Source organism: Coregonus clupeaformis, chromosome 6, assembly GCF_020615455.1.
Source record: "Coregonus clupeaformis isolate EN_2021a chromosome 6, ASM2061545v1, whole genome shotgun sequence".
NCBI lineage: Eukaryota > Metazoa > Chordata > Actinopteri > Salmoniformes > Salmonidae > Coregonus > Coregonus clupeaformis.
The window spans coordinates 38116707-38138431 of record NC_059197.1 but is presented as its reverse complement, the minus strand read 5'-3'; the positions used below and the strand labels follow the sequence as shown (position 1 = coordinate 38138431).

At 46.1% G+C, this 21725-nt stretch overlaps 1 protein-coding gene across 3 annotated transcripts in view; it reads left to right on the top strand.

Annotated features, from left to right (window-relative positions):
• The window catches only part of LOC121567890 (BCAS3 microtubule associated cell migration factor-like), a 269987-nt gene extending 248476 nt beyond the window's left edge, over nucleotides 1–21511 (top strand). For all 3 annotated transcript variants that reach the window (XM_041878248.2, XM_041878249.1, XM_041878250.1), the window contains 2 exons: nucleotides 1349–1516; nucleotides 20758–21511. In XM_041878248.2, the coding sequence (XP_041734182.1) occupies nucleotides 1349–1516; nucleotides 20758–20906 (317 nt within the window). In that variant the 3' untranslated portion in view covers nucleotides 20907–21511. The remainder of the gene's footprint in view (nucleotides 1–1348; nucleotides 1517–20757) is intronic.
• The last annotated feature ends 214 nt before the right edge of the window (nucleotides 21512–21725 follow it).

Genomic DNA, 21725 nt, shown 5'->3' with positions numbered 1-21725 from the left:
GCTAGCTTGTTAGCATAACGAATTACTAGCTAGACATCTTATGACTTCATTAACAATGTCCATTGAGAACGCACAACAACTAAACCACTTAGCTAAGAATGACGTGAATAATCAAGTCAATAAACGTTGGTTAGTTAGATAGCATATAGTTAATATACTGGCAAGTTCGATGTATTAGTAGCCAACTAACTTTAGGTAGCTAGCTAACATACCGGTACATACAGTACAAGCAACTGCTGTAATGCTATGCGGTTCGTAAGGCTAGCGTAGCTAAAAAAAAATTCAGCCAACATAACGTGTAATGTAACTTATTTGAAAATTCATTACTTTTTTATTACATTGCTCAACATTTTCTTAACATTTGTCATAATTAGTTAAAGCAGGGGCCTTCCGAGTGGCGCAGTGGTCTAAGGCCCTGCATCGCTGTGCTAGCTGTGCCACTAGAGATCCTGGTCACCAGGTGTACGGTGTTTCCTCCGACATATTGGTGCGGCTGGCTTCCGGGTTAAGCGAGCACTGTGTCAAGAAGCAGTGCGGCTCGGTTGGGTTGTGTTTCGGAGGACTCTCGACCTTCGCCTCCCCCGTGTCTGTACGGGAGTTGCAGCGATGGGACAAGACTGTAACTACCAATTGGATACCACGAAATTGGGGAGAAAAAGGGGGTAAAATACAACAACAACAACAAAAAAATAGTTAAAGCAATGAATTTGTATCCGCTCTTGTCGGACTTCGACTGCATATTTTCCGCCATTTTCTTAAAATCTGAAAATGTTGTGAAGCCATGGCCATTTTCTGGAGAATTGCATTATGGGCCCTAAAAGCCCGGAATAGTGTCCACTGCTTGTATTCTTTGAATTTTGGCGAATGTAGCACGACATCCGGGAACTTTTGGCATACTAACTATATCCATACTATAACCAATTAGCATACTACATACTCAATTTACGTCACAAATAGTACGGTTAGTGCGGTTAGTATGAGTATTCGAACACAGCTTAGGTGTTTGAGGTCAGGACTCCACTTGACCGTCTTTGTGGTTATACGGATTTAGTGTGTGGTTGTGAATGTGGTTTTGTATTTGGAATGACTGTGGTTTATAGACTGATTTGTGTGTGTGGTTGGACCGACTAAGTGTGCAGTAGCCAGCGTGCCGTTATACTGACTATTAGAAGGTTCTTGCTTGTATTATGACAGTGTGTATGGTTAAACTGATCAGTGTGCACTTTAACAGATCATAGATCTAATTTATACTTTGCATACCTTAACTGACCATGTTTTGGGTTTCTACTGACTGTGTGTGTGGTTGTGTTGTTCTGACCGTCTCTAAATGGTGGTGTTTGTTTTCCAGGGACGTTTGACCGCAGTGTGACCCTGCTGGAGGTGTGTGGCAGCTGGCCAGAGAGCTTTGGCCTGCGTCACATGAGCTCTGTTGAGTCCACCGAGGAGGGGCTGAGAGAGAGGTTGGCAGACGCCATGTCAGAGTCACCATCCAGAGACATAGTGGGCTCTGCTACCGGTCAGTCACACACACACATACACACACAAACACACACTAACCCATATACAGACACGCGCACACACACATTATCTCACACATACATGCTCATATGCACACATACATGCGTGCTTGCACACAAAAACACACGCACACACACACAGACTCATAAATCATTTGTCATCATTAATCATTTCATGGTTTCAATCTTTCCACCAATTTACTGACCATTCATTCTGTCAAACTGGGAAATGTGATAGTGGTCAACATCATTTACTTAGCTTTGTGTGAACTTTCATTTACTATCTTTCAACTGCTACTCTTAATCATGCTTGTTTGGTTTTGCAATCTCTTTCAAAGACAGCAGCTAGTTTTAAAATGTCTGTGGGTGTACACACGTGTATGGGCCTGCATATGTATGTATGTGTCAGCCATTCGGACAATCCAAATGTTTAACTCATTTAGAAAGCGGCAGCGCTTGTCCTTTCCTTAAGTGAACAAGAGATCCTTTGATTTTTATGGGGGGTGAAGGGGTTTCTCTTAGAGAGAGGAGACTGCCGCTGGGAGCGGCAAAGGGTCACAAGGCCCTAATGTGTTTAGCATCAACTACCCCCCTCTCATTGCCCGTCTAATGCTGTTTGGACCTATTCATTTACAGAGGCCCCTGCACCAGCAATAGCAGTCACATGGAATGGACACTCTTTGAGACACTCTCTCTCCCTCTCCTCTCTCTCTCTCACTCCTTCTCTCTATAATTGCTTGTGTCTCTGTGACTGCTCGTCATTAGATTAGGGGCCGACTCCCGGACACTTGTAGTCTGCGCTTGTCCCTCTATCGCTATGGCTACAGCCCCCTCTAATGCAACGCAAAATTCATTACTGATCACATTACATCCAATCTCCCCCCGTTTTCCTCCGCCTTGGGCCCTTCTATAAACATGAACTTAACTCTTTCCTGAGGGAAAGAGACATAGAGGAATGGGCTAAATATTGTTTAGAGGGGGTCAACTGGAGCCGAGTCTGAGAGGCACATCCATTCTGTCTGACTGTGAATGCATCCCAAATAACACCCTATTCCCTATGTAGTGGACTACTTTTGACCAAAGGCCTATGGGCCCTACTATATAGAATAGGGTGCCATTTGGGATGTCTTTGTGTGACAGTGGCACCAAGCTTCAAGCAGGGAATAACTGGGAGGTAATGGAGGCTAATCTAATATGGACCTCTGGTTGATGGCTGACTGTAATGTAGAAAAAGTGTGTGTGTGTTAGGTTCATAGTTAGAGGCCTTTGATGGGCAGGGACAGATGGTGTATAGCTTAGAGAGTGTCTCCACGTGCAGGGCCCAGTTCCCCTTTCCTGTATCCTTAGACATACTGTAGGCCCCATTGGCATAGACCTGAAGGATTCACTCATACACACATTATGTCTCTGTCCGGCTTTCACACACACACACACACACACACACACATACACACAGAGGGACGCGGTATTGGAATGCGGTATTGGAATGCTGGATGATGTAACAAATCACCCTCTTTGACATTTCCCCCTCAACACACAACCACAAATACACACACAGACACTCAGGCTCACGCTCAGAACAAAGCCTGCAGTAACACAGATTGAGTTCTCACGCACAGCCAGAGACCTACTGTCGCCACAGCCAGGGCCAGGTGACACAGATAGAGAGATGGAGAGGGAGAGGGAGAGGGAGAGGGAGAGAGAGAGAGAGAGAGAGAGAGAGAGAGAGAGAGAGAGAGAGAGAGAGAGAGAGAGAGAGAGAGAGAGAGAGAGAGAGAGAGAGAGAGAGAGAGAGAGAGAGAGAGAGAGAGAGAGAGAGAGAGAGAGAGAGAGAGAGAGAGAGAGAGAGAGAGAGAGAGAGAGAGAGAGAGAGAGAGAGAGAGAGAGAGAGAGAGAGAGAGAGAGAGAGAGAGAGAGAGAGAGAGAGAGAGAGAGAGAGAGAGAGAGAGAGAGAGAGAGAGAGAGAGAGAGAGAGAGAGAGAGAGAGAGAGAGAGAGAGAGAGAGAGAGAGAGAGAGAGAGAGAGAGAGAGAGAGAGAGAGAGAGAGAGAGAGAGAGAGAGAGAGAGAGAGGGAGAGAGAGAGAGAGAGAGAGAGAGAGAGAGAGAGAGAGAGAGAGAGAGAGAGAGAGATGGGGTGAGGCAGAAAGCCCCTGCACTGACTCCTAAACATACTCTTCCAGGAAATAGTTTTGCCCTAGTAACATAATGTTGCCGATGTGATTTTGCTTAATGTTGCCAACCCAACATCAATTCCATTGAAGCCGTGTGGAGGGCCCCTGTCTTAGCCCGGTTTAGTATATTTCAGCCCAACCCCATTATAACATTATCCAGTCCACCCTTTGTCCTCAGCCAGTGTCAGACATACAACTGCCTCTGTCAACCAGCCGTCACATGTTAACGCTAATATTTACGGTATAGCATTATCAGCATCCAAAAACAATGGATACAAACTGTGCCTGTGTGAGCGCACTAACATGTTTATGTGTACATGCGTATACACTGAGTGCACAAAACATTAGGAACACCTGCTCTTTCCATGACAGACTGACCAGGTGAATCCAGGTGAAGGTTATGATCCCTTATTGATGTCACTTGTTAAATCCACTTCAATCAGTGTACATGAAGGGGAGGAGAGGTTAAAGAAGGATTTTAAGCCTTGAGACAATTGAGACATGAATTGTGTATGTGTGCCTTTCAGAGGGTGAATGGGCAAGGCAAGAAATGTATCTGCCTTTGAAAGGGGTATGGTAGTAGGTGCCAGGCGCACCGGTTTGAATGTGTCAAGAACTGCAACGCTGCTGGGTTTTTCATGCTCAACAGTTTCCTGTGTGTATCAAGAATGGTTCACCACCCAAAGGACATCCAGCCAGCTTGACACAACTGTGGGAAGCACTGGAGTCAACATGGGCCAGCATCCCTGTGGAACGCTTTCAACACCTTGTAGAGTCCATGCCCCGACGAATTGAGGCTGTTCTGAGGGCAAAAGGGGGTGCAACTCAATATTAGGAAGGTGTTCCTAATGTTTTGTACACTGAGTGTGCGTGTCATGTGCTCTGTGTTCATAAAAGTGTGTGTGACCCAAACCCAGGAAGTATGTCACTCGCCACCAGGCTCTGTGTATACCAGGTCCTTGTTATGTTCTAATTATTTATCAAATTGTCGGATGGCAGTCCACATAGGTTTATGATTTACTTAATTAGGTCTACTGCCGTGTGCTATTGGAGCGTGGATTTGGCCGGTTGATTCCACCGGCTTGCGTGTAGGTTTTGGAGGAGCTCCACCTCTCATCCGATCTTATCGTGGTACAGAAAACATTGCCTCTGCCACCACATGTAGCACTGGGTTTTTGTATATATGTACAGTACAGTGTGTGTGTGTGTGTGTGTGTGTGTGTAGTTTGGAAGAAAGCAAGCAGTTGATGTAATCTGTTGGTGTGGAGTGAGGATTTCCTCCCTGCCAAAGAGAGTGGTATGTTCCAGTGTGTTTGGGGACCTGTCAGGGGACCTATGAAAGTACAGATTATGGGAGTTAGGTGAATGGGTCCCACTTAGGGACAAACAGAGCGGTTAAAAGGGCAGAGGGTCTTTCTATCTATACAGATTTTTGCCACAAACACACACACATACACACACCTCTTACTTTTGCGTTCTGCTTTTCAGTCTGATCTTCCAGTAATATTCTTTACTGCCTGAATACCTAGAAAGAGTTCACTCGTTGCATGTGAACGTGAATATCCCTCTTGGGGCCAGTATATGTGAATCATTTCATAAAGTCTGTTTCATAATGTCTGATGAATTGGGCCTATTAAGGTGTGTGGATGCTGGACTCTAGACTCCAACCCTCTGGTTAGCGCTGTGAAAACCTCTATTGTTCCCTACTGTAGGTCTGGTAATGACGCTCCTATCTCCTGTTTGACTTGGACAGCCTCTTGTAGCCATTCACTGAAACTACCAGGTCGATTATGTGACTGACTGAGTTCCTTTCTACCAAGGCTTGTTTTAACACACAGATATCCATCGCAAGGCCAACAAAACACACCACAGCAGACCACCACACAAACGCACACACACAGCAGACCACCGCATTATCACGGTGGGGTAGGAGGTCCCACTTTCCCAATCAATCATTACTCCCTCCTGGTTCCAGTATACACACATACACAAATGCACAATTATATACACACACACGCAGGAGCAAACAGGGTCCTGTTCTAACCTGCTTAACTAGAGACAGAGAAACTCAGGGTTCTAACCTGCTTCACCAGAGACTGAGAAACACAGGGTCCTTTCTAACCTGCTTCACTGGAGACAGAAAACCCCAGGGTCCTGTTCTAACCTGCTTCACTAGAGACAGAGAAACCCAGGGCCCTGTTCTAACCTGCTTCACTGGAGACAGAAACCCAGGGTCCTGTTCTAACATGCTTCACTGGAGACAGATAAACCCAGGGTCCTGTTCTAACCTGCTTCACTAGAGACAGAGAAACACAGGGCCCTGTTCTAACCTGCTTCACTGGAGACAGAGAAACCCAGGGTCCTGTTCTAACCTGCATCACTAGAGACAGAAACCCAGGGTCCTGTTCTAACATGCTTCACTGGAGACCGATAAACCCAGGGTCCTGTTCTAACCTGCTTCACTAGAGACAGAGAAACCCAGGGCCCTGTTCTAACCTGCTTCACTAGAGACAAAGACACTGAGTGCACTCTCTGTACCATTGAAAGACACTCAGCTGAGCTGCGAAAAGAAAAGGGAAAAAGAAGGGAACCCTGTGAAAGAAAAGGGAAAGTGACATGAGCTGAGGCTGAAGAGTATGGTGCTGAGGAAAAAGAAGGGAGTGTGAAGGAAGAGCAATGTCATTATTTCTTCCCCCCAGCACTCCTCCATTCACTGGCGGGTCGCTCTCTCTCTCTCTCTTCCTCGCTCTGTCCCTCTCTCTCTCTTTCTCTTCCTCTCTCTCTTCCTCTCTCTCTCTCTCCTCCTGTCTCTCTCTCTTCCTCTCTCTCTCTTTCTCTCTCTTCCTCGCTCTCTCCCTCTCTCTCTTCCTCTCTCTTTCTCTTCCTCTCTCTCCCCCTCTCTCTCTCATTTTCTCTATCTCTCTCTCTTCCTTGCTCGCTCTCTCTCTCTCTCTTCCTCGTTCCCTCTCTCTCTCTCCCTCTCTTTCTCTTCCTCTCTCTCTTCCTCTCTCCCCCTCTCTCTCTCATTTTCTCTCTCTCTCTCTATCTCTCTCTCTTCCTCTCTCTCTCGCTCTCTCTTCCTCTCTCTCATTTTCTCTCTCATTTTCTCTCTCTTCCTCGCTCTCTTCCTCTTCCTCTCTCTCTTCCTCGCTCTTTCTCTTTCTCTTCCTCTCTCTCTTCCTCTTCCTCTCTCTCTCTCTCCTCCTGTCTCTCTCTCTTCCTCTCTCTCTCTCTCTCTCTCTCTCTCTCTCTTCTCGCTCTCTCTCTCTCTTCCTCGCTCTCTCTCTCTCTTCCTCGCTCTCTCCCTCTCTCTCTTCCTCTCTCTTTCTCTTCCTCTCTCTCTTCCTTGCTCTCTCTCTCTCTCTTCCTCGTTCCCTCTCTCTCTCTTCCTCTCTCTTTCTTTCTCTCTCCCTCTTTCTCTTCCTCTCTCTCTTCCTCTCTCTCTTCCTCTCTCTCCCCCTCTCTCTCATTTTCTCTCTCTCTCTCTCTCATTTTCTCTCTCTCGCTCTCTCTTCCTCTCTCTCATTTTCTCTCTCTTCCTCTCTCTCTCTCTCTCTTCCTCGCTCTCTCGCTCTCTTCCTCCCTCTCTCTCTCTTCCTCTCCCTCTTTCTCTTCCTCTCTCTCTTCCTATCGCTCTCCCTCTTTCTCTCCCTCTTTCTCTCCCTTTCTCTCTTCCTCTCTCTCTCCCTCTCTGCAGCCAGCCGAGAGTGTGAGAGTAATCCGCGCCGACAGTGTGAGACGACGAAGAATCATTCCTGTATTCAGAGCCGCCACCACTTACCCCCCTCTTCCTTTTCTCTCCTCTTCTCTGCCCCCTCTTTTGCTCTCCTCCACTGATACGTTAGGCCTGGATGTCACTATATCATTTATCCTGGCTTTACCTCTCTCTGCCACTCTGCCCTGCTAGCCTAGAGGGGTGTGTGTGTGTGTGTGTGTGTGTGTGTGTGTGTGCGTGCGTATGAGCGGGGGCAGAGTGTCTTAGCCTTCTGCAAATGGGCTTTTTGTGGCATTTTTTGGAGACTGCACTTAACAGCTTGCTCAGGGGAGAAACGACGTGAGAGTTCATGAAGAAAGGGAGAGGGAATGAGAAACAGGGGGATGGAGAGGTAGAGAGAGAGTGAGACAGGGAGAGGGAATGAGAAACAGGGTGATGGAGAGGTAGAGAGAGAGTGAGACAGGGAGAGTGGGAAGCACATCTTACAAATGTGTGTATGATGTTTCAGGTCTGTTTTGGGTTGTCTAGACAAGACAGCAGTGAAACACTTTAAAACTGGGAGGCATTTTAGAGGAGTGGAATTTAGGAAAAGGACTCCGTATCCAAGGTGTCTCCAAGTTATGCTCCACTTTAGTCTGTTGTATGATTACTACTTGTATCATTTTACTTTGACTCCACTATTTAAACCTATGACTCTCGCATCCATCTGCAACCATACAGCCTTTCTCCTATAGCACGAATAGATGAATAATAAATGCACTGATTGTACTAAATGCATCTGTATATTTACTAAAGCATTCATTTATGCTGGCACACTCAAACACACACACACACACACCTAAATTATATGTGCATATGTATATACAGTACCAGTCGAAAGTTTGGACACACCTACTCATTCAAGGGTTTTTCTTTGTTTTGACTATTTTCTACATTATAGAATAATAGTGAAGACATCAAAAAGTATTAAACAAATCAAAATATATTTTATATTTAAGATTCTTCAAATAGCCACTCTTGGCATTCTCTCAACCAGCTCCATGAGGTAGTCACCTGGAAGGCATTTCAATTAACAGGTGTGCCTTGTTAAAAGTTAATTTGTGGAATTTCTTTCCTTCTTAATGCGTTTGAGACAATCAGTTGTGTTGTTACAAGGTTAGGGGTGGTATACAGAAGATAGCCCTATTTGGTAAAAGACCAAGTCCATATTATGGCAAGAACAGCTCAAATAAGCAAAGACAAACGACAGTCCATCAATACTTTAAGACATGAAGGTCACTCAATCCGGAATATTTCAAAAACCATCAAGCGCTATGATGAAACTGGCTCTCATGAGGACCGCCACAGGAAAGGAAGACCCAGCGTTACCTCTGGTGCAGAGGATAAGTTCAATAGAGTACCCAGTCTCAGAAATTGCAGCCCAAATAAATGCTTCACAGAGTTCAAGTTACAGACACATATCAACTGTTCAGAGGAGACTGTGTTAATCTGGCCTTCATGGTCGAATTGCTGCAAAGAAACCACTACTAAAGGACACCAATAAGAAGAAGAGACTTGCTTGGGCCAAGAAACACAAGCAATGGACATTAGACCGGTGGAAATCTGTCCTTTGGTCTGGAGTCCAAATGTGCGATTTTTGGTTCCAACCGCTGTTTCTTTGTGATTTACTTCATTAGGTCTACTGCCGTGTGCTATTGGAGCGTGGATTTGGCCGGTTGATTCCACCGGCTTGCGTGTAGGTTTTGGAGGAGCTCCACCTCTCATCCGATGTTATCGTGGTACAGAAAACATTGCCTCTGCCACCACATGTAGCACTGGGTTTTTGTATATATGTACAGTACAGTACTGTGTGTGTGTGTGTGTGTGTGTGTGTGTGTGTGTGTGTGTGTGTGTAGTTTGGAAGAAAGCAAGCAGTTGATGTAATCTGTTGGTGTGGAGTGAGGATTTCCTCCCTGCCAAAGAGAGTGGTATGTTCCAGTGTGTTTGGGGACCTGTCAGGGGACCTATGAAAGTACAGATTATGGGAGTTAGGTGAATGGGTCCCACTTAGGGACAAACAGAGCGGTTAAAAGGGCAGAGGGTCTTTCTATCTATACAGATTTTTGCCACAAACACACACACATACACACACCTCTTACTTTTGCGTTCTGCTTTTCAGTCTGATCTTCCAGTAATATTCTTTACTGCCTGAATACCTAGAAAGAGTTCACTCGTTGCATGTGAACGTGAATATCCCTCTTGGGGCCAGTATATGTGAATCATTTCATAAAGTCTGTTTCATAATGTCTGATGAATTGGGCCTATTAAGGTGTGTGGATGCTGGACTCTAGACTCCAACCCTCTGGTTAGCGCTGTGAAAACCTCTATGTCTTAAAGTATTGATGGACTGTCGTTTGTCTTTGCTTATTTGAGCTGTTCTTGCCATAATATGGACTTGGTCTTTTACCAAATAGGGCTATCTTCTGTATACCACCCCTAACCTTGTAACAACACAACTGATTGGCTCAAACGCATTAAGAAGGAAAGAAATTCCACAAATTAACTCTTAACAAGGCACACCCGTTAATTGAAATGCCTTGACTGTCCAAGATCAAAGCCAAACCATAATCACTCTAAATGGCTACATTCAAACAACCAGCAATGATAGAGCCCCCTTCGCTTCAGTGTCATTTTCATACACAGCCTCTAATGTTGTTGTAAATGGACTCGTTCAGGGTATAGCTAGTTATATTACGATAAACCTTCTATATTCCATATTCCACTTCGGTTTAAATCACTGCTGTATTATTACCTATAAACTGATTCATTGACAATGGTACAATATGCTGTTTCTTCCTCCTCCCAGGCATTTGGACCCAGTTGGTGTCCCAAATGGCACCCTATTCCCTATTTAGTGCACTACTTTTGACCAAGGCCCATGGTGCTCCAGTCAAAAGTAATGCACGATATAGGCAATAGGGTGCCATTTGAGACCCAGACCCGTCAGTCAGGACTAAATAATGGAATACGGAGTCGGTCAGCTAATTGAGTAATGAGTTGATTAGTAGAAATGGACTGTAATGTTAAGTGGTATGATCCATTGAACCCTGGTCTGTAGTTAGGTAGTGCCCTAAGGCTTAAGCAGCTTGTTTTACCAATGTATACCTGCTACGGTAAGAGCCTGCTTTACCATTTGGAGATAGGCCTATCTCCAGCTTCTGGGTGCTTCCCAAATGGCACCCTATTCCCTACATAGTGCACTACTTTTGACCAGAGCCCTATGGGGAATAGGGTTTCATTTGGGGAGCAGGCTCTGAATGGTTGTAGCTACTTTACGGGCTCTGTATAATAGTTTATATGGCCAGCAGACAGCCTTGTTGTGTCCTCCTAGTCTTTAGCCTGCTGCTGTTTGCCCACTCTGGGTTAATAGTACATTTGTTGTTGTTGTGTTCCCCTTTCTTCCCTGTGTGTGTTTTCTCAGAAGTTCAAATTCTCAAGTTCATGAAAGCTTATTCATACTTCCATCACCATAACATGTAGTCGTTTCTTTTCTCTGCAGATCTTGGTTCAAAAGGACAAACCGATCATGGGAGTGTCCCAAATGGCACCATATTCTCTTTATAGTGCACTACGTTTACCATGGCCCATAGGGATCTGGTCAAAAGTAGTTCACTATATAGGGAATAGATAAGGATGCCATTTTGAATGCACACAATGTCTTGCTCTCAGGGGTCATGTCCCAGGTCAAGAGGTCAACAACAGCAGTACTTTTCTGAAGAGAACAAGGAAGTTAGTTTCTATAGGCTCCACATTCAGCATGAACTGTACTGTAGATCGACAGTAATCAGCTCACATTGATGAAAGCTATTATGCTGTACATTAGAATGTACATAATGACAATCTATAGGAAATGGAAAAGCGTTCAGTATTCAGCCTCTGGTCTTGCAGTGAGTCTCCGCTGTTCTCTTTGTCCTGGACCACTTTATGTTTCTTTAACTCTGAATCTTTCTCTCTCCGGTGACCTCTGTGTGTCCTCTCTCTTGGCCCCTGCCTCAACCCGGGTGTCTCTCAGTTCTAGCCAATCCCGAGTGTGATACGGTGGCACTCCAGCCAATAGGGAGGCTGACATGGCCTCTTTGCACTCCGCTGCTAATGGTGCGCCGACCGAGCCTCGTTCTTCTTCTTCTTGCATAGCTCTGTCCCCCGACCAAGGAACACGAGTTTGCTTTCATTCGTCTCCCGGTTCCCGGGTAGTGGAAAGAAGAGGTGAGGGGTGGCAGGGTGTCCCTGGCCAGAGAGCATGTGTGGCAGTGGCCTGTAGTCGTGTCCCCTGAAGTGAAGGGACAGCAGGGGACTATGAGGGGTGTACAGACCAGTGGTGTTGTGTATCAGACGTGCCATGGAATATTCCATAGGACTATGTTGGATGTATCTCATGTCTTTGTCTTCTATCAAGTCAGACGTGTGTATGTCAACACACATGCTGGCACCCACACTCACACAAAAACTCAGCACTGCAGCACCTCCGCTCCAGTAGAAATCTAGCGGTCCTATGAGTGAGTGGCCTGACGTGATGTGGTCTGATTGTACTGAAAGTCCCCTTCAGAGCAGAATAGCACCATACATAAACACACACACACACACACACACACACACACACACACACACACACACCACCACCACCAGTCTGTTCAGCTGAGCCTAGCCCTCTGTCTCAACACATACAGCATACAGCAATTGTCTGGGGGTTAAGTTGTGGTAATAATATCTTGTTTTGGGATTTAGTTCAGAGGTCAAGGTCCAGAGGTATTTTTTTGTGTTTGGTTCTGTCCCAAATGGCACCTCATTCCATATATAGTGTACTAATTTTGACCAGTTGAGCCCTATGGGTGGATAGGGTGCCATTTGGGAGTTAGTCTATGTTTGTGTGTGTATATAGAGAGGATGGTGTGGTGGATTTTCAACAGCTAGCCGAATCATCTGTGTGAGCAACTAATGAGAAAGTCTCCTCTAAATCCAATGTGTGGGGGGTGGGGGGGGAATCTGACGTGATGGCACTAACCAGAGCCAGCTGGGGCCAACGGTGAGATTAAAGTTAAAACTAAAAAACAATCAGTCGGCATAAGTATAGTATCGGTGTGGGTTACTGCCTCACTCCCAGACTCTCAGAGAGAGAGAGAGACAAGGACGATATAGAGGAGGAGAGGAAAGATGGAGAGGGAAGAGAAAGTGGCATCTTCTCTCTCCTCTCCTGTCCTCTCCTCCTCTCTCCTCTCTCCTCCTCTTCTCTCCTGTCCTCTCCTCCTTGCTTCTCTCCTGTCCTCTCCTCCTCGCTTCTCTCCTGTCCTCTCCTCCTCGCTCCTCTCCTGTCCTCTCCTCCTCGCTCCTCTCCTCTCCTCGCTCCTCTCCTGTCCTCTCCTCCTCGCTCCTCTCCGCTCCTCTCCTGTCCTCTCCTCCTCGCTCCTCTCCTGTCCTCTCCTCCTCTCCTGTCCTCTCCTCCTCTCCTGTCCTCTCCTCCTCTCCTGTCTTCTCCTCCTCGCTCCTCTCCTGTCCTCTCCTCTCCTCGCTCCTCTCCTGTCCTCTCCTCCTCGCTTCTCTCCTGTCCTCTCCTCCTCGCTCATCTCCTGTCCTCTCCTCCTCGCTCCTCTCCTCTCCTCGCTCCTCTCCCTGTCCTCTCCTCCTCGGTCCTCTCCGCTCCTCTCTGTCCTCTCCTCCCGCTCCTCTCCTGTCCTCTCCTCCTCTCCTGTCCTCTCCTCCTCTCCTGTCCTCTCCCTCCTCTCCTGTCTTCTCCTCCTCGCTCCTCTCCTGTCCTCTCCTCTCCTCGCTCCTCTCCTGTCCTCTCCTCGCTCCTCTCCTGTCCTCTCCTCCTCGCTCCTCTCCTGTCCTCTCCTCCTCGCTCCTCTCCTGTCCTCTCCTCCTCGCTCCTCTCCTGTCCTCTCCTCCTCGGTCCTCTCCTCTCCTCGCTCCTCTCCTGTCCTCTCCTCCTCGCTCCTCTCCTGTCCTCTCCTCTCGGTCCTCTCCTCTCCTCGCTCCTCTCCTGTCCTCTCCTCCTCGGTCCTCTCCGCTCCTCTCCTGTCCTCTCCTCCTCGCTCCTCTCCTCGCTCCTCTCCTCGCTCCTCTGCTGTCCTCTCCTCGCTCCTCTCCTGTCCTCTCCTCCTCTCCTGTCCTCTCCTCCTCTCCTGTCCTTTCCTCCTCTCCTGTCCTTTCCTCTCCTCGCTCCTCTCCTGTCCTTTCCTCTCCTCGCTCCTCTCCTGTCCTTTCCTCTCCTCGCTCCTCTCCTCTCCTCTCCTTGGCTCAGACACACTGATTAGGTGCCGCTTTGTTTTCCCTTTGATCCCTCCACTTCTCTCAACTTAATATGGCCCCCACACCACATCCTACACACTGTAAACACACACAGCACAAACATGCTCTCAGTGAGGAGGCTGGCATGTGTGTATGTTGATTCAGTGTGTGAGTGCATGTATGTCTGTTCTTTACATGTATTTATGTATTTGGGTCTGTGTGTGTGTATATGTGCATGAATTTGTAATTGTGCATATGTGTGTGGGTGTGTGTGTGTGTGTGTGTGTGTGTGTGTGTGTGTGTGTGTGTGTGTGTGTGAGCTCGCGGCAGACTGACGTGAGAAGAGGAGAGTTTAAGAGGATTAGACCATTGACATGCTGCTGGACCATTTCTGGACATTATTTCCACAGTCAGTCCACTTGGTAATGAGGTATTTACTGAGCCCTGTAGAACTGTTATTGCATTTTACCACAAAGCTAAACTCCTTCCTCACTGGATTGAGCCATGAGGCCAAATATAGCTAATTCTGTCTCCCTTCATGGCTTCATCATATTCGGACAGAAACGGAGTAGCCATAGGACAGTTCGGCAAATGCCAGCTGTGCTGGTCCATCTTTAGTCCAGTCGCCCTGTCTAAGTTGGGATTTTTAAACATAATTATTTTTTTATTTGGCTAATAAATAATACAGGAAAAAAATGGGTAGGTGTGTTAGAAATGCCCGGGCCAATTTCTGGTCCCAGTCCATCCCTGTATTCAGCTTTCTGTTTGTCCAGGCTTTGGCCCTAAGTATTTATATGTTATAGTAGAAAGTGTCAAGTTTTACATAAATTGTTATTATTACATGTAACTACACAGTAACTATATTAGTAACTGTGGAGTAATGTAATGTGAATGCAAATGTAAATATATTAACCAATCTTAAACATAATGTGGTTGATTTTGTTTCTTTAGAATTAGTCATTGTCATGTAGGTACTATATGCAGTTACCATGTACAGCTGAGTGTATCCATCCTGGTTAACAGGCTAGTTGTAGTGTTAACCAGGGGTGATTTGAGGGGGATGGGGTTAGTTGGTGTTAACTACATGTCATAAGGTCAGCTCTATGTGAAGTGTTAGGGAGCTTAGATCCACATTAGAGCAGAGGGGATTGTGTTGAGGGTGTGAGCATCTCTGTGTTTGTGTTTGTGTTTGTGTGTGTGTGTGTGTGTGTGTGTGTGTGTGTGTGTGTGTGTGTGTGTGTGTGTGTGTGTGTGTGTGTGTGTGTGTTTGATTTGTGAGTGTCGGGTGTTGAGATGTTATCAAGCACAACATCTGATCCGGGGATCAACTTATTGGATGGAAACCCTACTTATGCCTAATTATGAATTAGAAGAAGAATGGTTTAGGGGTTAGGAGAGAGGGGTTAGGGGGTTAGGAGAGAGGTTAGGGGTTAGGAGAGGGACTAGGGGTTAGGAGAGAGAGGCTAGGGGTTAGGAGACAGAGGCTAGGGGGTAGGAGAGAGGGGCTAGGGGTTGAGGGTTAGGAGAGGGGCTAGGGGTTTGGAGAAAGAGGCTAGGGCTAGAAGAGAGGGGCTATGGGTTAGGGGTTAGGAGAGAGAGGCTAGGGGTTAGGAGAAAGAGGCTAGGGCTAGAAGAGAGGGGCTATGGGTGAGGAGAGAGGGGCTAGGGGTTTGGGGTTATGAGAGGGGCTAGGGGTTGGGGGGTGGGGGTTAGGAGAAGGGCTAGGGGTTAGTAGAGAGGGGCTAGGGGTTAGTAGAGAGGGGCTAGGGGATAGTAGAGAGGGGCTAGGGGTTAGGAGAGGGGCTAGGGGTTAGGGGTTAGGAAAGAGTGGCTAGGGGTTAGGAGAGCAGCTAGGGGTTAGGAGAGGGACTAGGGGTTAGGAGAAAGAGGCTAGGGCTAGAAGAGAGGGGCTAGGGGTGAGGAGAGAGGGGCTAGGGGTGAGGAGAGAGGGGCTAGGGGTTGGGGGGTTAGAAGAGGGGCTAGGGGTTAGGAGAGAGGGGCTAGGGGTAAGGAGAGAGGCTAGGGTTAAGGAGAGAGGCTAGGTGTTAGGAGAGAGGCTAGGGTTTAGGAGAGAGGGGCTAGGAGTTGGGGGTTTGGAGAGGGGGCTAGGGGTTAGGAGAGGGGGGCCAGGGGTTAGGAGAGGGGGGCTAGGGGTTGGGGGTTAGGAGAGAGGGGCTAGGGGTTAGGAAAAGGATAGAAGAGAGCCCAGAGGAGGAGCAGGAGAGGAAGCGAGAGAGAGGTGAGTTGTATAGTCTGTGCTCTGTCAGAGAGACACCAGCACCTCTACATCATTACAGCTGAGAAACTGATATCATTAGACATTACCCGTATCATTACTGATTAATCCTCACTGACTGTCTGTCTGCGTGTGTGTACGTGTGTGTATTTTGTATTTGTATTTATTATGGATCCGCATTAGCAGCTACTCTTCCTGGGGTCCAGCAAAATTAAGGCAGTTAGTTATACAATTTTAAAAACATTACAAAACATTCACAGATTTCACAACACACTGTGTGCCCTCAGGCCCCTACTCCACCACTACCACATATCTACAGTACTAAATCCATGTGTACGTGTGTGTATGTTATCATGTATGTGTATGCATGTGTCTGTGCCTATGTTTGTGTTGCTTCACAGTCCCCGCTGTTCCATAAGGTGTATTTTTATCTGTTTTTTAAATCTAATTTTACTGCTTGCATCAGTTACTTGATGTGGAATAGAGTTCCATGTAGTCATGGCTCTATGTAGTACTGTGCGCCTCCCATATTCTGTTCTGGACTTGGGGACTGTAAAGAGACCTCTTGTGGCATGTCTTGTGGGGTATGCATGGGTGTCCGAGCTGTGCGCCAGTAGTTCAAACAGACAGCTCGGTTCATTCAACATGTCAATACCTCTCATAAATACAAGTAGTGATGAAGTCAATCTCTCCTCCACTTTGAGCCAGGAGCGAATGACATGCATATTATTCATGTTAGCTCTCTGTGTACATCCAAGGGTCAGCCGTGCTGTCCTGTTCTGAGCCAATTGCAATTTTCCTAAGTCCCTTTTTGTGACACCTTACCACACGACTGAACAGTAGTCCAGGTGCGACAAAACTAGAGCCTGTAGGACCTGCCTTGTTGATAGTGCTGTTAAGAAGGTAGAGCAGCGCTTTATTATGGACAGACTTCTCCCCGTCTTAGCTGCTGTTGTATCAATATGTTTTGACCATGACAGTTTACAATCCAGGGTTACTCAAAGCAGTTTAGTCACCTCAACTTGCTCAATTTCCACATGATTTATTATAAGATTTAGTTGAGGTTATTGAATGATTTGTCCCAAATACAATGCTTTTAGTTTTAGAAATATTTAGGACTAACTTATTCCTTTCCACTCTGAAACTAACTGCAGCTCTTTAAGTGTTGCAGTCATTTCAGTCGCTGTAGTAGCTGACGTGTATAGTGTTGAGTCATCCGCATACACAGACAGACTGGCTTTACTCAAATCCAGTGGCATGTCGTTAGTAAAGATTGAAAAAGGTAAGGGGCCTAGACAGCTACCCTAGGGAATTTCTGATTCTACCTGGATTATGTTGGAGAGGCTTCCATTAAAGAACACCCTCTGTGTTCTGTTAGACAGGTAACTCTTTATCCACAATATAGCAGGGGGTGTAAAGCCATAACACACACGTTTTTCCAGCAGCAGACTATGATCGAAAATGTCAAAAGCCGCACTGAAGTCTAACAATCTTTTATCATCAATTTCTCTCAGCCAATCATTAGTCATTTGTGTGTGCTGTGCTTGTTGAATGTCCTTCCCTATAAGCATGCTGAAAGTCTGTTGTCAATTTGTTTACTGTAAAATAGCATTGTATCTGGTCAAACACAATTTTTTTCCAAAGGTTTACTAAGGGTTGGTAACAGGCTGATTGGTCGGCTATTGGAGCCGGTAAAGGGGGCTTTACTATTCTTAGGTAGCGGAATTACTTTTGCTTCCATCCATTCCTGGGAGCACACACTTTCTAGTAGGTTTAAATTGAAAATATGGCAAATAGGAGTGGCAATATCGTCCGCTATTATCCTCAGTAATTTTCCATCCAAGTTGTCAGACCCCGGTGGCTTGTCATTGTTGATAGACAACAATAATTTAATTGTGTGTGTGCGTACATGTGTGTGCGTTCGTGTGTGCGCGTACGTGTGTGTGTGTGTGTGCGTACGTGCTTGTGTGTGTGTGTGTGTGTGTGTGTGTGTGTGTGTGTGTGTGTGTGTGTGTGTGTGTGTGTGTGTGTGTGTGCTTGCAGTGAGTGCGTGAGACTAAAACCCAATGTGGAACAGTAGTCATGGTCAGCCACTAGGATTACTGTTTAGCTTTGACTGTGTTTCTGCTGTTTTTATCCAAGCAAATTAAAAAAAAGGGAGGGTGGTGGGATAGACTAACATGTGGAACAGAGTGATGTGTTGCGTGTGGAAGGTAGGAAGGTAGGGCAGCTTTGTGTAGCTAATCGGATCTGAAGCCAACAGCTACTGTTTCCCGTGGGACGTTCTCATGGCTCCAGTGTAACCCTCTCCCTTCAGTCCACACCCCCTGTCATGGATTGGATTTATATAAGGCTTTTACAGGTGCTTAAAGTGCTTTACATTGAATGGGATGAGATCACTGATATCTGAAGTGAGCACGTATTTGAGTTAAGCATTCATTTGTACAGTAGATTAGTGTGTGTGTTTGTGTGTTCGTGTCTGGCCTCTGCTTTTTCTCAGGCCGGTCCTGGCCTAGTTTTCCCTTGGCGTTCTTCATTCTCTTCAAGCTGAGCATCTAGAATAGGATTTATGTGCACCTGTCACAGGGGTATGTGGGCAAACTAACTCACACAAACACATACACCCACCTCCCTAGCCTACACGCACATCCTACTGACCCCACCCATACACCCCCCCTCGTCATCATCATGGGGAAAATGTCCACGTCCAGTCTTGGGCCCCACTGACACGGCTTTAATATGGGGTCAGGGGGCCAGTGTCACAAGTCACTACTTCCCATTTACCCTGTGGGAGAGCAGAGCTGTCTCACCCTCTGCGTGCGTGTGCGAGAGACAGGAAGAGAGAGAGGGCACAGATACAGTATGTTTGCATATAAGTTTATGCAGGTGTCAGTTTCTGAATGTGTTAGTGTAAAGGTTGTGTGTTCGTGGGTGTCTGTGCAGGCAGCAGAGTAATAACGGTGAAAATACAACACTGCCAATATGACAGGTATATACAGTATGTCTGATCTGTGTCAAAATGCATCACATACAGTACCAGTCAAAAGTTTGGACACACCTACCTCATTCCAGGGTTTTTCTTTATTTTTACTGTTGTAGAATAATACATTGTAGAATAATAGTGAAGACATCAAAACTATGAAATAACACATATGGAATCATTAGTAACCCAAAAAGTGTTAAACAAACCAAACTGTATTTTATATTTGAGATTCTTCAAAGTAGCCACCCTTTGCCTTAATGACACCTTTGCACACTCTTGGCATTCTCTCAACCAGCTTCATGAGGTAGTCACCTGGAATGCATTTCAATTAACAGGTGTGCCTTGTTAAAAGTTAATTTGTGGAATTTCTTTCCTTCTTAATGCGTTTGAGACAATCAGTTGTGTTGTGACAAGGTAGGGGTGGTATACAGAAGATAGCCCTATTTGTTAAAATACCAAGTCCATATTATGGCAAGAACAGCTCAAATAAGCAAAGAGAAACGACAAACCATTAGGCGGTATGATGAAACTGGCTCTCATGAGGACCGCCACAGGAAAGGAAGACCCAGAGTTACCTCTGCTGCAGAGGATACGTTCATTAGAGTTACCAGCCTCAAAAATAGCAGCCCAAATAAATGCTTCACAGAGTTCAAGTCACAGACACATCTCAACATCAACTGTTCAGAGGAGACTGCGTGAATCAGGCCTTCATGGTCGAATTGCTGCAAAGAAACCACTACTAAAAGACACCAATAAGAAGAAGAGACTTGCTCGGGCCAAGAAACACGAGCAATGGACATTAGACCGGTGGAAATCTGTCCTTTGGTCTGATGTGGGGACTCCTTCAAGACTGTTGGAAAAGCATTCCAGGTGAAGTTGGTTGAGAGAATGCCAAGAGTGTGCAAAGCTGTCATCAAGGCAAAGGGTGGCTACTTTGAAGAATCTAAAATCTAAAAGATATTTTGATTTGTTGAACACTTTTTCGGGTTACTACATGATTCCATATGTGTTTTTTAATAGTTTTGATGTCTTCACTATTATTGTACAATGTAGAAAATAGTAAATATAAAGAAAAATCCTTGAATGAGTAGGTGTGTCCAAACTTTTGTCTGGTGCTGTATATCACTGCCTTTATTCCTTCCTGCCAGTCTGCACCCATATTGACGGATATGTTTTACAGCATGTAATATCTTTAATATGTTCCGAATGGCCATGGACTGACTGTCCAATAATATAAACATGTAACAGTTTCCTGTGAATGATGTTGGAGCAGCCTGTCAGGCAGTATGTCAGTCTACACAGGGTGGTAGAGCAGCAGACTGCTAGCTGGCATACCATGCTATTACTGTAACTACTGGGATGATTGAGGAATCAGGTTAAGAGACAGTGTGTTTGACAGAGCAGAGCAGACCAACTAACCCAGAGACATGTGGTAGTGGAGGGAGTCTGGTCTAGTGGAGGGAACAGAGTTTTGGGCCCTGTCCAGAAACAGCCCCTACCCCTTGTCCCCTATAGGCACTTAATCTGTTGTATATCTGATGGAGTTGGATAGGGAGAAGCAAAGTAGTTATAGCTCCGCCTTGGCCTCTGATAAAGACAACATCTGGCGGCTTTATATGTGAATGTACATTTTTATTGGTTTGGTACACAGACAGAAACAAGACAAAATCCCACTCAACACTACATAATCTACTTACAGCGTTACAACGCTTTCAATGTACAGCTCATAGAAGCTATTTTCATAAATGCATTATGTATTCGTTGCTCTGTGTGTGTGTGTGTGTGTGTGTGTGTGTGTGTGTGTGTGTGTGTGTGTGTGTGTGTGTGTGTGTGTGTGTGTGTGTGTGTGTGTCTCTGTCTCTCCCCCACAGAGCTCCAGAGGGAGGGCAGCATTGAGACTCTCAGCAACAGCTCTGGCTCCACCAGCGGCTCCATCCCCCGTAACTTTGAGGGCTACCGCTCTCCACTGCCCACCAACGAGAGCCAGCCCCTCAGCCTCTTCCCCTCCGGATTCCCCTAGAGGAGACAGCCTGCCTACTGCCCTACAAGACCTGGGGTCAAATACTATTTGAAATCTTTCAAATGCTTTGAGTGTTTGCTTTAGTCTGGCTGGAGTGCCAGATGGGAGGGGGTTGCAACTATTCTATTGGTTCCATTGCGCCAGACAAGCTCAATAAAGGCCAGATAAAGTATTTGAAATTATTTTTTAAAGTATTTCATCCCAGGTCAGCTACCTACCGTCCATCCTACTGCTTCACACAGCACAGCCAGACAATCCTGATGTCTTCTGGTCTCTCGCCATGTTGATGTTCATTAGGATGTTATTGTGTGCAGTGGTCCTCTCCTCTCTCTCTCCAAATCCAGAAACTGTCCAGTGTTACTCCCACCTACCGATGTGTTTCTGTGTGTGGGGGATGATGTGTCACATTGCGTGTGTTTCATTTTGGATGTGTGTGCTGTTCCGAGTGTGTGTTGTTTGCCTGTGTGTATTAGTAGTGAGAGAGAAGGCCGAGGCAGGGTGCGTTGAGTGAGCAGTGTGTCACTCAGTCCCTCCTGTGTGTGTGTGTATAAAAAGTGCCCTGATGATTATGGCTGAGTCCCAAATAGCACCTATTCCCTATATAGTGCACTACTTTTGACCAGATCCCTATGGGCCCTGGTCAGAAGTAGTGCACTATAAAGGGAATAGGGTGCTATTTTGGAACGTAACCCACCTCTTGGTAGATTAATGTTTTGGGGCTTTTAGTGAAAGAAACAGGCTCAAAATACAATGTTTGTTGCTGATTAGTTTACTGCTCATTTGAAATCGTTTAAGTTTGTTATTTAGCTAGACATGTTT